The 12,180-nt window shown below is 50.5% G+C and overlaps 6 protein-coding genes across 6 annotated transcripts; 3 read left to right on the forward strand and 3 right to left on the reverse strand.

Moving 5' to 3' along the window:
• Positions 1-52: 52 nt before the first annotated feature.
• Positions 53-1,561, forward strand: K441DRAFT_657498 (uncharacterized protein). Its single transcript, XM_067648189.1, has 3 exons — positions 53-191; positions 300-532; positions 610-1,561. The coding sequence occupies exons 1-3, from the start codon at positions 168-170 to the stop codon at positions 1,538-1,540; spliced, it is 1,188 nt and encodes a 395-aa protein (XP_067505657.1). The 5' UTR covers positions 53-167; the 3' UTR covers positions 1,541-1,561.
• Positions 1,562-4,390: 2,829 nt separating this feature from the next.
• K441DRAFT_657502 (uncharacterized protein) lies at positions 4,391-5,399 on the forward strand. Its single transcript, XM_067648190.1, has one exon. The coding sequence runs from the start codon at positions 4,471-4,473 to the stop codon at positions 5,206-5,208; it is 738 nt and encodes a 245-aa protein (XP_067505658.1). The 5' UTR covers positions 4,391-4,470; the 3' UTR covers positions 5,209-5,399.
• Positions 5,400-6,097: 698 nt separating this feature from the next.
• Positions 6,098-7,113, reverse strand: K441DRAFT_676078 (uncharacterized protein; the record flags this gene model as incomplete). The annotated part of the gene is made up of 3 exons (XM_067650915.1): positions 6,098-6,298; positions 6,370-6,468; positions 6,538-7,113. The coding sequence occupies 3 exons, from the start codon at positions 7,111-7,113 to the stop codon at positions 6,098-6,100; spliced, it is 876 nt and encodes a 291-aa protein (XP_067505659.1).
• A 545-nt stretch (positions 7,114-7,658) lies between these two features.
• K441DRAFT_686117 (uncharacterized protein) lies at positions 7,659-8,525 on the forward strand (the record flags this gene model as incomplete). The annotated part of the gene is made up of 2 exons (XM_067651957.1): positions 7,659-7,703; positions 7,794-8,525. The coding sequence occupies 2 exons, from the start codon at positions 7,659-7,661 to the stop codon at positions 8,523-8,525; spliced, it is 777 nt and encodes a 258-aa protein (XP_067505660.1).
• Positions 8,526-8,860: 335 nt separating this feature from the next.
• K441DRAFT_676080 (60S ribosomal protein eL13) lies at positions 8,861-9,820 on the reverse strand (the record flags this gene model as incomplete). The annotated part of the gene is made up of 5 exons (XM_067650916.1): positions 8,861-9,259; positions 9,324-9,482; positions 9,582-9,628; positions 9,684-9,717; positions 9,818-9,820. 5 exons carry the CDS (start codon positions 9,818-9,820, stop codon positions 8,861-8,863), a joined length of 642 nt encoding a protein of 213 aa, XP_067505661.1.
• Positions 9,821-9,978: 158 nt separating this feature from the next.
• K441DRAFT_657506 (uncharacterized protein) lies at positions 9,979-12,174 on the reverse strand. The gene has a single exon (XM_067648191.1). The coding sequence runs from the start codon at positions 11,823-11,825 to the stop codon at positions 10,245-10,247; it is 1,581 nt and encodes a 526-aa protein (XP_067505662.1). The 5' UTR covers positions 11,826-12,174; the 3' UTR covers positions 9,979-10,244.
• Positions 12,175-12,180: the final 6 nt, after the last annotated feature.

Genomic DNA, 12,180 nt, shown 5'->3' on the forward strand with positions numbered 1-12,180 from the left:
ACAGGGCTTCAGCACGGGGCCCCAGCGGTGATTATCTAGCTCCGTTCCTAAACCTTGACGTCGTTTGCTGCGTGCCGTTATTTGGAACTTTCATAATGTTCTCCTGGCCACAAATAAACCTCCTTAGCACCCTCTAAGGGCTGCCTCTGCAGTTCTTCATCAGCTTCATGGTTTCCTTTTGGCCCTGGAAGGTATGTTTTCATTTGGTTCTTGTTTTGCTGATGCCTGCCCGCGTGCCTATATAACTTTCAACCCCTTCGAGATACTCGTGAAGATGCTAATACCGCGGCTATCTACAGGGCGACACCTCCGCCGCCTCCTTCGAGAAGACCCTCTCTACTCTCGCTACTAAGATTTCCAAAACTGCCGCGAAAAATGACAGCCTGCGCCAAAGTTCTAGGCGCATACGCCTTATGTGGTCTCTTTATGCTGGCTTCGCATACATTCTTACTGTCCTTATATTGGTCTTAGTGACTGGATGGAGAAGTTGGGGGACAGTTGAATATTCGGTTGTAGCCGGAGCACCGCTGCTGTAAGCTCCAAAAGTATCAAGAAATTTATTTAGAGATGCCAAAGTTAAAGCTAATAAGCAACTTGAAAATGTTATAGGATATACTCAATCCGTAGATCCCTAACCGCGTACTACGACTACCGTATCTCTAATACTCAGCGTTACCTCGAAAGCCTATACAAAGAGCGGGACACCACAATCCAACGGCTAAAAGAAGCAACAAAATACGACTCGACACAGCAGCTGCTCGAGAAATATGGCTCCCAGCCAGGAACCCCAAAGCCTTCCTCTCCCTCTGCGAACCGGCGCAAATCCCAAGGACCTCAAAAGGCCGGCGGCGAGCAGCAAACTCGCACAAACATACCTCCACCTCCCACAGCCAACATCCCGCGCAACCAAGGTCCGCAACCAAGCACACCGCAACGTGCGCCCTCCACATCGTCTCCTCGTCCTGCCAGCCCACCGCAACGTCTCATTGAATCATCTTCGGAACCCCTTCCCGGTGCCGAATTCGCGCCGAACGCCTTCGCGCCCTCTGATCAGCCGCGCCAGTACTCCACTACCTCCGCTGCGACCTACACTCAGCATAACTGGTACGATCGCATACTAGATGTTCTGTTAGGCGAAGATGAGACGCAGCCAAAGAACCGGCTCGCGCTGATCTGTGACTCGTGTGGGCTGGTAAATGGGCAAGCGCCGCCAGGGACACGTTCGCTAGAAGATGTAGGCCGCTGGAGATGCGGAGGCTGCGGGGCGTGGAATGGGAAAGATACAGTACCGGATGCTAGGGGCTTGGTAAAAGGTTGGGAGGCCGAGAGGCGCGCGAGGGAGGAAGATGGCCATCCGAGCAGCGAGCATGGTGAAGAGAGCACTAGGGGACGGACGGGGACAGGTGGAGTAAGCGAGGAAGAGGGGCTGCACATGGATGAAGGGTCGGCCGACGGTATTGTGGATGAATTGGTGACGAACCCACCGCCGGCTCGGTCGACCAGGAGTAAATCGAAAGGGCAAGGCAAAAAGAAGTCTTAGGAAGGGAGTTGTGGAATGAGGCATGGTAGTCTTAATCCTGAAATCTCAAGAGCTTTGTGCTGATGAAACATGAAAGCAGGTTGTTGCTAGTACACCCAGTCCACTATAAAATATCTATTTTTTTTCTTTTGTTTTGTATTCATTTGTTTTAATCCCAAAATAGGAAATTCGCATAATCCTACACCATTGACCGTGTGAATGTTCTACACCAAGGTGTTCACTCGTAAAGACTATCACCAGAACGCTAACCAACACCGAAGACGTTGAAACCCAGCTCTCCGCGCCGGTCCGAGCCTGTCCAATAATGGAAAGTAGAAACACTTGGAAAACAATGATAAATAAACAGGCTTCACATGGGGGACTGGATACTCTTAGAAACAGCTTAGAACAAAAATGAAAGAGAGAAATCATAAATGGAACGGCCTTGTTACCCGTTATCAAGGTGCCATTCATTGTAAAGCAGCCTCACAACTGATGAATCCTTTATATCCGAAACATTACGTCGGGACACGTAGCCTTCCAGAGAAGCGACTATGATGCTGGTGGACAACAGAGTGATACGAGTTCAATGGTCGGGAGCTGCAAAGCCATCAAACAAAAGATGGCCTGAGAGATGGATAGGCATCCTGGAGTCTTAACAACCGCAGATCCCTGAGGATAAATGATAGTGGAAGCGTTGCGAATGCCGTAAAAATCACTCGTAAAGTGTCCGATAATTCAGCACGTGTAAGAATAGAAATTTCACATGGTGCAAAACGGATGATGGCTGACTAGACCTTCCGGAAGTAGGTATGTGTGATCCAGTCCTGCAGCCAGCCGTGGTGAAGGGAACAAGACGACTAGTCCGCTTATTCCAGATAAGTGTTCAATCAATTTCATCATCCGCTGCAGCTACAAGCATGCTCGCTGACATGGCGCCTTCTTGGCTGGATGACGAGGTGGGCGTGCCGTACGGACTCGCTTCCACTGCTGGCTGATGCGGAGGTGCCGGAGTGAAGACCGGTGCGGAGAGAAGTGGCTTGGCACCCCTGAAGACATCTAGTAGGTCTCCGTCTTCATCATATTCGTTATCCTCCATCAGACCCGGAACATTGCGTGCTGGGGTATAATGCGTGTATTTGACTGCATGTTGTCCAACGAAGATACTCCGACTCCCTTCAGGGTCCGACATCTTGCAATTTCTCCCCTTTAGGGCTCGCGGCACAGTCAGATCAATCAGATCTCTGCTTTGAATGCCCAAGCCATCCTCGCTATCGTCATCGCTGTCAGTGTAATCGAACGGCTGTCCGGCATGGCGCTCCCTATATATGCGTGACGACGGCTTGCCAAACTTGCGCTCCTTACCTCGTGCCGTTCGCGACCTACCACGCCGCTCCCCATCAACCAAGCTGGCACCGCGGCTTTCTAGCATTGCGGCGCGCGCGTGCTCTTGGTGAGGCAATCGGTTTTCATCCGCGAGCACCATTGCGATAGCTGACTCGTCAGGGTGTGGCGGCGTTTTTTTCCTTCGGTTCGCAAACATGTCTTTTTTCTTTTCCAGACCTTCTTCTCCCCAGACGCGTTTCCCCAAATCCTCTAGTCCTTTCTCTACCGCTGGGACTCCAATCTTTCCAACAGCAGGCCCAACAACTTCCGCGGCTTTGCTTGCTGCTCTCGCTCCCGTGACTAGCGCGGCGCGTGCGACGGCGGTGCCCGCTTGGCGGATTCCGGAGTCGGCAATAGCATGTGCGAAGCTAGATGTTGCTGAAACGATATTCTGGGTCGCGTGCTTGGTGGAGGTATACGCATCGGTCCAGGTACCGGGGAAGTTGTAAAGGGGAATCGGCGGGGAGGCCTGGAGACTGGAAGTAAACGTCATTGCACCTAAAGGGGTTTTGGTAGATGGGTGGCATTGATATCTTTAGGAAATGAGGATAACGTACCGAAATTAGGTTTCCTTCCCTAATTTCCTCAACCATATCGTATTCGTCGCTGGTGCGAGATGACGGTGGTTCCGGTGGTTGATTTTCTGTTGTCGATGTTGATCTTCTCCTATGTTTAGCAATAGCTTTGTCTGCCGCAGCAAGACCTCGTTTGATACGGTTCTCTAGGTCGTTGTTCTCCATCCTGATAAAGCTTGTATGGGTCGAAGATGACTATCGAGAACAGGTTGTAGTGGTAGAAAGAAGCGATCTTCGGCCTGGTAGGCCTTTCCTAGTTGTGATGAAGAGGAGTAGGAAGAGTTGGGTTGTTCGAGTTGTTGAAAGTATGATGTTTTGATTGCAAGCCACGAAGACGGAGGCACAGAAACATACGTCAAGCTCCTGATTCACCCTTTGCAAACGCAGAGGCAAAGCTAAGGTTTGAATGAAAATGGGTCGCGTGGCTATCTTACGGGCAACAGATAAATTGTGAGAGGTGTGGTGCAAATGGGAGGAGGAAAAACGACCGGAAGAATAGTAGGAATGCCCCCGCTAACATAGCGCAACATGTGATTACTACTTAGCCTTACGTTAATTACCTTGTCAGTCAGCATGGTTTGTGTGCTGTGGTGGGGTGTTTTGAGCATATATACTTCGACGGTTGGGAAGAGTCATGCCAAACTTTAAAGGTCATATCAGGGGCATATACCCTCTTACACTTGCCTTTTAAGATTCACCACTATTTTAATTCCGAAGAAAATTTTCAATAGCCCTACGGCAATGCTGTGAATGAGTTTGAAGCTTGGCGGCCACCTAAATATTCGTCTTTTCCCCCTCTATCCTCCCCTCCTCAATTCTTTCAACAACCATCTGCACTGACACCACCCGAAACCACCAATCTTATCCATAGCGTTCGGCAGTCTCAAGCCCGACATTCACGAAGTGTTACCCGTCGAAGTCACTTCGGCTGCCACCACAGCGCAGAAGTTACCAACCATTTTCGGTGATAAATCTCAGAATCCGGCAAATATGACTCCTCGCTCCTATCCATGCATCACCAATATAATCAGGGACCTTGTCAACAGCATAGAGGACCGCTCGGGTATCGATCTGCCCTCCCCCGGATTCGATCCCGCAGAGAGGTTCGCAATCGAAAGTTTCCTAATCGGTGTCCTCGATCGTTATGGTAAAGTTAAGTGCAACAGCGGTGCATCCAATCAGTCGAACAGTAATGATGTCGACTTGCTATCGCCCAACACACCCCCCTCTACGCCGGTATCTATTCTATTCAAGTTATCTCCAAAGGAGTCTCGATCTACTACGATAGATTTAGATACTGCTCAGACATCACCAGCCTCTGGTGCGAATAGCACGCCAGCGGCTTCCAGAGGTAGCGGTGCGAAGTCAAAGCGTGCTCGCGCTGAGGCTTCGAGGTCTTCATCGCCGGCTAAGGGGGCTCACTGCAAAGCCGCTTCTGGTTTACGACGTCCGTCCCCACGGGCCAAGTCCCCTTCACTTTACGACTCGGACGCTTCCGAACAGTCCCAATCGTATGTGCCAGCTAGCTCTCCACCAAATGGGAAAAAGCGTAGGTATGCGACGTATGCTTCAAACGATTCTGCCGATGAGGCTGAAAATCCTGATTCTCCGCAAACTCACAAGCGTGTACACACGCAAGAATCATTCATTAGCAGTAGTTTTACCCAATTTTCGACTGGCGAAGCCTCACAGCAAACCCGAGAAACAACCCCTCCTACACCAAACTAGCCATTGATCGTTGATCGGGTAGTCGCTCATGTCTTTGTGCCCAAAGAGACCATCGAGAAGCGCCTCGAAGCCATCTAGGACGATCACTACAAGGTCCTCGGCAGACCCTTCTACTTCCAATGCCAACCTCTGTAAAATCTGGCGTGCTCTCTTCTGAAGCACCACCCGGATAAGAGCTTGGATGACTCGACCGCCACTACTCGTTTCCAGATCATGCAAAATTCCATCTCTGTTTTCCAGGACGCTGACAAGAGGGCAGTCTATGATTTTGAATATGGATACAACGGGCTTGGGAATCGTGCGCATGAGGCTGACGGGTATGCATTTCCCACGTATGGATCTCACATGTATGGGCCTGACATGCGAGATACCACCGAGGATTTTGTCAGAAGGACTTGGTGACAAGCGAGGTAGAGAAGATCCGGTGTCTGGGATACGGCGAGGACGAGAGGGAGAGGCCACAAAAAGATGCGTAGAGGAAAAGAAAGGCGCATAGAGGAAAAGAAAGGAAGAGCAGAGGAAGAGACAAAAGATGTAAGGGACGTGAGTCCAGGGATAGCAGAAAGATATTTCGTTTTATGGAGGATATTGAAATTGGGTTCGCGCATAGATTTGGGACTTCTATACCATAACTCTTGTTAAAGTGCGTTGATTTATGGAGAATAGTAGTGCTGGGTTTGCGCGTAGATTTGGGGCTTCTGTACTTTAGCTTCTTTCAATCCAAAGGTTTAGAACAAGAGGAATTCTTACAGTGCTCTGGAGGGTCTTGTAACTGCATTACTATAGGAATCGCGACAACTCTATTCTCCTTCTACCACGCCCTACACAGTTAGATCTACAATGGTGTACATCGGGTTATCTAGCCCTCAAAATATAATATCTTAAATCATCAGACCTGCTCAATATCTCCACGCAGCAGCTCCAATCGACATTTGCGCAGTCTTTGCCTCAGCGTCTCCAACCGCCTATCATACACAAACATCATGATACTAGTCACACCCCCGGGATAATGCCTGAACACCACGTTTGGCTGAGCGGCACACAGATGTCTAAATGGAATATGGAACGAATGACGCCCGGAGCGACAGATCTGGAAGTATGTTAGCCAAAGCTACACTTTGACGAAGCACTCAACTCCGTGAGTTGGAGTGCTCCACACACCTTCCCCATAAGCTCTGCCTTAACCGGCTGCATCCCCGTCGCGCGATCAGAGATGAACGCTCGGAAGCACGAGCGGCGGAGATATTTGCGGTCTGCAAACTTTGCGGAGTTCAGGTTAGTGTTACTGAAGTTTGAGAAGTAGGGGTTAGACGGTGGTAGCTAGCCTACTTTTCCGAGTACGTCGTTGAAGCCGCGCGGGATCATATTAAAGTAGGCACTTAGCAGCTTTTTTGCATTGAGTGAAGTTGCGGGTAGCGGTTTAGTCGTTTGCTTATTGTAGGTGTAGATGCAATGGTTCCATTGCTCGGTTGCTGGGGGCGAGTATCTTGAGGCTTCTAGAGGTGGGGAGAAAGGGAGGTGAGAAATACTGCGTTTGATAGCGATTGGGTGAGTTGGTCTAGTATGGAAGTACTGCCTGGCTACTTGTGGGATACTAGGTGCTTGGTTACTTTGCTGGATATAGTGGAATGGTTCCTTCGAATTGGGATTCTCAATGCTTCTCTTGTTTTTAGAAGGGATGCTGACACTACATGGATTCCGTCTCTTTCGAGTTAATGGTGGTAGAAACATTGCCCATTCTGAATCATACAAACTTCGTAAGGGAGGCGATCCGCTCCGACGTGTTTTGTATGCCGTAGGACAGATGGATCTGATAGCAGAGCGTAGGATGCGATACGCAGGCGTACGGAATCCTCGAAGCCTCCTTTCAAGCCGTTTTTGCAAGGATAGTGTTGGGTGAAACATTAAGTCCAGTCTAGAAATCTACATCTCTTATCTCCATCGATGGTCATAATGGAAAGTGGGAAGTGGTGTTGATGAGTTGAGCTCTGCCCCGCTTGAAACGAGTCGCTTGACCATGCCGACGTCAATCTACTCTCGACGTCAAATCTCACGACTATCTCTAGTGGCATTCGACTAACTATACGGAACTATTCAGTCAATTGATTCATTAGGCGCAAATCCTTTCGGAAAACAGTGAAGTTTGTAGCAGTTCAGGCACTCTGGAAGCGGCAAACCGCAAAGGCAGCTCGAGCAAAGGTATTCATAAAGCCACTATTTCTATTTATTTCTAATTCTTCCAATCTTTCTCGATTCATATCTAGCTCTACTCTAGACAAGCATGATACAGTCATTACAAATAACATATGCCCTGTCACATAACCTGCTTCTAATAACATTTATCTTGCCTTCATTATTTTTTCCATCTCCGGCATAGTATTTCATTTTCTCATTTAGTCCCAACCAGGTCTTCACCAACAACCTACAATCCAATCTGCCTAAGCCTTAAGATGCCAAGAGAACCAAATATATCCATCCGCGACTACATCTACTGGGTACTTCCCTCCTTTGCTACTTCTCCCCTCCCTCTCCCTCTCCCTCTCCCTCTTCCTCTTCCTCTGTCAACCTATCTAACCCCTACCCAGAAAGGCTCCTACGCTACCGAACCTACCTCTACCCTCGTCCTCACCTCCCCCGGCTCCAAATACCTCGACATCCGGATCCTCAAACCTCCCACCGCCTCCGACCCCACCCTCCCAAACGAAGGCGGCCCAATATCGCGCCTCGAATGGGCCTTCGCAGGGACGACGCGCTCGTCCACGGTCCCGACCTCCGACTACGGTCCGCAGCCCACGCACGTCACGCACAGCATCTGGGAGCACTGGGTGGACTCGCGGGTGGCATGGGGCGCGGCGCCGGTCGCCGACGAGGGCGACATGTATCCGCAGGCGGACGGGCGCACGCTGGAGCTGGGCACTATGGTGAATCCGGCGACGGGGGTGCTGACGGCGTATGAGGAGATGTGGCGGGATGTGGCGGCGGTTGCGACGGGGGCCGATAAGGTCAAGTATTGCGTTGTTATCACGATGGATGATCCGGTGCACAGCGCGCGTGGCATGGTGGCGAGGATTGGGCAGTGGTGTCAGGGATTGTTGAAGATTGGGGATGAGACTACGGTGGAGCGGTGGGAGTATGTCGCGGGGGGGACGAAGGAGGGGGAGGTGGCGGAGGGGGATTGGACGAGGTGTGTAAGGCTTGGGCAGAGGTTCTTGCCGTGTGCAGTTGCGTTCAAGGCGGAGGAGCTGGCGCCGGGAAGTGTGGTTAAACATGGGGAGATGGTGTGGGTTGTGCAAGAGAAGTATGAATGGACGGAATGATCTTCTTACGAGAAAGAAAAGTGAGAGGTTCGCTGTTCGTTACTGCGTTGGATACCCACGATCAAATTACTTAATTAGATAGACTGACTGTATGAGATGACTTTACTCGGCTATCGATCTTGCCGTGCTTGAAGAGAATCACGATGTAATAATGATGCATTGGTATCAGAGGTGTTTAGACGAACCCTCAATTAGCCATTCGTGATTGTTTGGAAGAAATTTGTTTAATGACGCCTAGAATGCAACACATAGAGCAAAAGCACACACACAGCTTTTGCCGTTCCTGATTTGAGGTATCAAAGCTACATAGCGCCAGTCCTAACCACTGCAGTCGTCTATTTCTTCGCCGCAGCAGACTCCTCAGCCGCGGCCTTAGCCCTCTTCTCCCGCACACCGACGAGACGAGCCTCGGAGCGTGCCTCACGGAGCTTCCTGTATGCGTTTTCCTCACCCTTGAAGTTACCAATGGGTCCTTCAGTGAATTCGACGACGTTCTTGATTGGTAGAACCTCGCCGACTGACGAGACGGCATTCTTCTTGACGGCCTTGACGTCTTCGACAGAAGCATCACCCTTAGCTACCTTGCCGTTGCGGCGCGGGAAGAGGATGAGGCGCTTCCTGTACTCTTGGAGACGCTCGACGTTGGCCTTGAGAGATTCTTCGGAAAGGTTCTGGCGGCGAGGGTCGACTGAGATACCAATCGTGGGCGCAAGCTTGCGGGGAATGCCAGCAGCCTAAAAATTGAAGGATTAGTCTTCATGATGCTCTGGTTCTCCCACAGTGCTAGAAATGCCCTACCTTCAACTCAGCCAGAGAGAAGCCACGGCCGGCCCTCACTCGACGGTTGTACTTGATGGTTGAGCATCGGACGACAGGCCGAAACTTGTCGACAGGACGGGGAGCTACAGCAGCAGCTTTTGCGATACGTGCATTTCTGCGGCGGAGTTTGCGTCCGGGCTATTTCGTTCGACAATTAGAACCATTGTTTCGATGCGCGAGGCAGGTCGCTGGTCTTTGCAGGCGCCACTGCTCTCAAGAAGTTGAGAGGGGAATTACCTGATCGAAGTGCACGCGCACACGACGCTGCCAGTCCTTGTGGAAGTCTGTAGCAGGAATGATCAGTCATGGTATATTTTCAGCTTGTGGATGTGGGCTTACGGTTCTTCTGGATCTGCTGGTTGTGTTTGATGGCCTGTGAAAGCAGTAAGTTAGTAGTTGGTCCACAGTAACCGTTGACAAGACGCTGAGAAGATATTGCATAGCTGCATTATCCTCTGAGCAGTTTTACGTACCATTGTGGTGGTTGGCGATCAATTCGGTCGTTAGTCGCTGGTGATCTCGAAATCAAAATGAAGCGAGTTTGTGTGGGACGGATTTCGGCTCTCGCTTAATGATTTTCCGAAGAGCATTTGGCCAGGACTTCTATTTATATCATCTCTCTCCACAACGTACTAGACACTCCAACTTCAAATTGTAATTCGTTCGCAACTAAATATCTAGGCCGAATCTACCTAACCATTCCTCTAGTATCTCTTCACATTCCTCATGAGTACCAGTAACACCTCGTAATCGTAACCTATCCAAATCTGACCCAAAACAAACCTGGTCAAGACCCAAGATGCTTATTAAAGATTCCAGCATTTGAAATACCCCCTTCCAAAACTCCATAAGCGCCAACCAATCATCAGTCATGCATCCATCAAATACCCAATGCATTCATCAGTGCCGAATCAACCCACCAATCCCTAGCCCAACCGCGTCGTTCAGCCTGCCTCTCTTCGTCGGGCTGCCCTGATTGTCATTCACACTTAGTCTCCTCTTCTCATGCTCCCCGGGTCTGCTAACTCCCGCTTTTCTTACATGCCCGAAAATCTTGGTTTGAATCAGCCCACTGGGTACTCGATCATGAAGTGACGAAGCAGGCATTTTGGGCTTCTGCTGCGTGGTTCTGCGAAGCATGCTTGTGGCCATTTGGCTAGCCTGTGATTCTGGAATCTCGTCTCTATCGGAAAATGCGTCCTCTCCGTCTACGCTCGATGCCGTTATTGTGGAGTTGCTACTCTCTCGACGCACATGTTTGAGAGGGAACTGTGCTGGAGGAGCTGACTGAGGAATAGCATTGATTGCAGAGAATGTTGGAGGGGTACGGAGAAGAGTAGGATTCCCATGAATGGGCCTCGAACGGTTTGGTGTTTGAGGTAAAGATGACATGGAATGGGTCCCTCGGGTATGCCCAAAACGTTGCTTTGGTGGCTGGGACTTTGTTGGGGTAGAGGGTGCTGTGGAAGTTTCTTGACTCAGCATCTTGTCTGCAAGAAGTAGTGCTTCGAAGGGTTGTTCCCTACGATTGTTGGAATCGACTACAGGAGGGGGGACCCGCCCATGACCGCGATTTCGTGGAGTTGCATGATGTGGAGTTCCTAGACTCGAGCGTGGAGGGCTTTGGTCATTCATCTGCTCTAGGAGTGGCAAGAACGGAGCAATATGATCTCGATTCTTTCGAATACGTCCCCTGAGGCGCTCATTCTCCTCGAGTAGCCCCGCAATTTCTCCTTCCTTATGCTCTGTGAGCCTCTTTTGTTGATCGAGCATATCACGAAGCTCATCGTTCTCATTTTGAAGGATTTGGCAATGTCGATTCATTTCATTCATAAGAATTGCATTGGCGGGGTTAACGGTTGTCTCGTGCAAGCTTTGGGCTGGAGATACCATGCTGCTGCGACGTCTCTCTTCTGCTTGTTGTAAAACATCAACTTCACGTTGTGCCATTGCGAGTTCTACTGCCATGCGATTTGACGTTTCCCTGCTGTCTATGCAAAGCATGTTGTACTGCAGTTTATAATGAGCGGCTGACATTCGAACGTCTCTCAAGGCAACCGTAAGCTCATTCACCATCGATCGTAGTTCGTCTGCAGGGGCATTGCTGATTTGTTCCGGCGTGAAAAGGGTTGCTGAGGAATCTCCCAGGTTTCCAAGCTGGTTTTGATTCTTGAGTGTTGGAGGCGGTGAGGAAAGCTGCGGTGTTGGAGGGGTCGGGGTGCGTATAACAGCGCGGGTTGTAGGTATTTGGGAGGATGGCGGAGGTGTCATTGAAGATGCCGTTGGGGGGGCTGGTGAGGAGAATTTAGCCCGCTCGGGTTGAGTTGGCGTTAGAGCCAAAGGCATTTTTGAAGGGCTCGGAGAACTTGAGGGTTCTGATATTGAAGCACGACGATTTTGGGGTGTAGTAGGCTGCGACGGGTCACTCGCGGGTACAAGAGAGGCCTGAGAGGCCTGCGACAAAGATGCCTGAGAGTCCATTTGGGCAAAGTCGTGTTTAGTGGCCCAAGCCTCCAGGGACACGTCAGATACGCAGCTGCTGCAGGAGCAAGTCGCGCCGCAAGGAATCCTTTGTTTTTCTACCTCACAGTTGGAGTCGGAATAGCGGGTGCCAGTGAATCCCTTGAGTGGCCCGACGCGAGAATGCAGGAATAGTTCGAGGATGCGTCGCAGACGAGAGCTGAGCGATCACGGCGGAGCGGGGTGTCGCGTCGATGCGCGCTTTTCGGAGGATGATCGCGCGGTATATGCGACCAATTCAACCACGTCCGCAGAAGGAGGAGCGAATGGTCAGAAGTGGCTCAATAACGATGAAGACGGTTTATGGAGCTGTGGG

Source organism: Cenococcum geophilum (assembly GCF_001692895.1).
Source record: "Cenococcum geophilum 1.58 unplaced genomic scaffold K441scaffold_14, whole genome shotgun sequence".
Classification (NCBI taxonomy): Eukaryota; Fungi; Ascomycota; class Dothideomycetes; order Gloniales; family Gloniaceae; genus Cenococcum; species Cenococcum geophilum.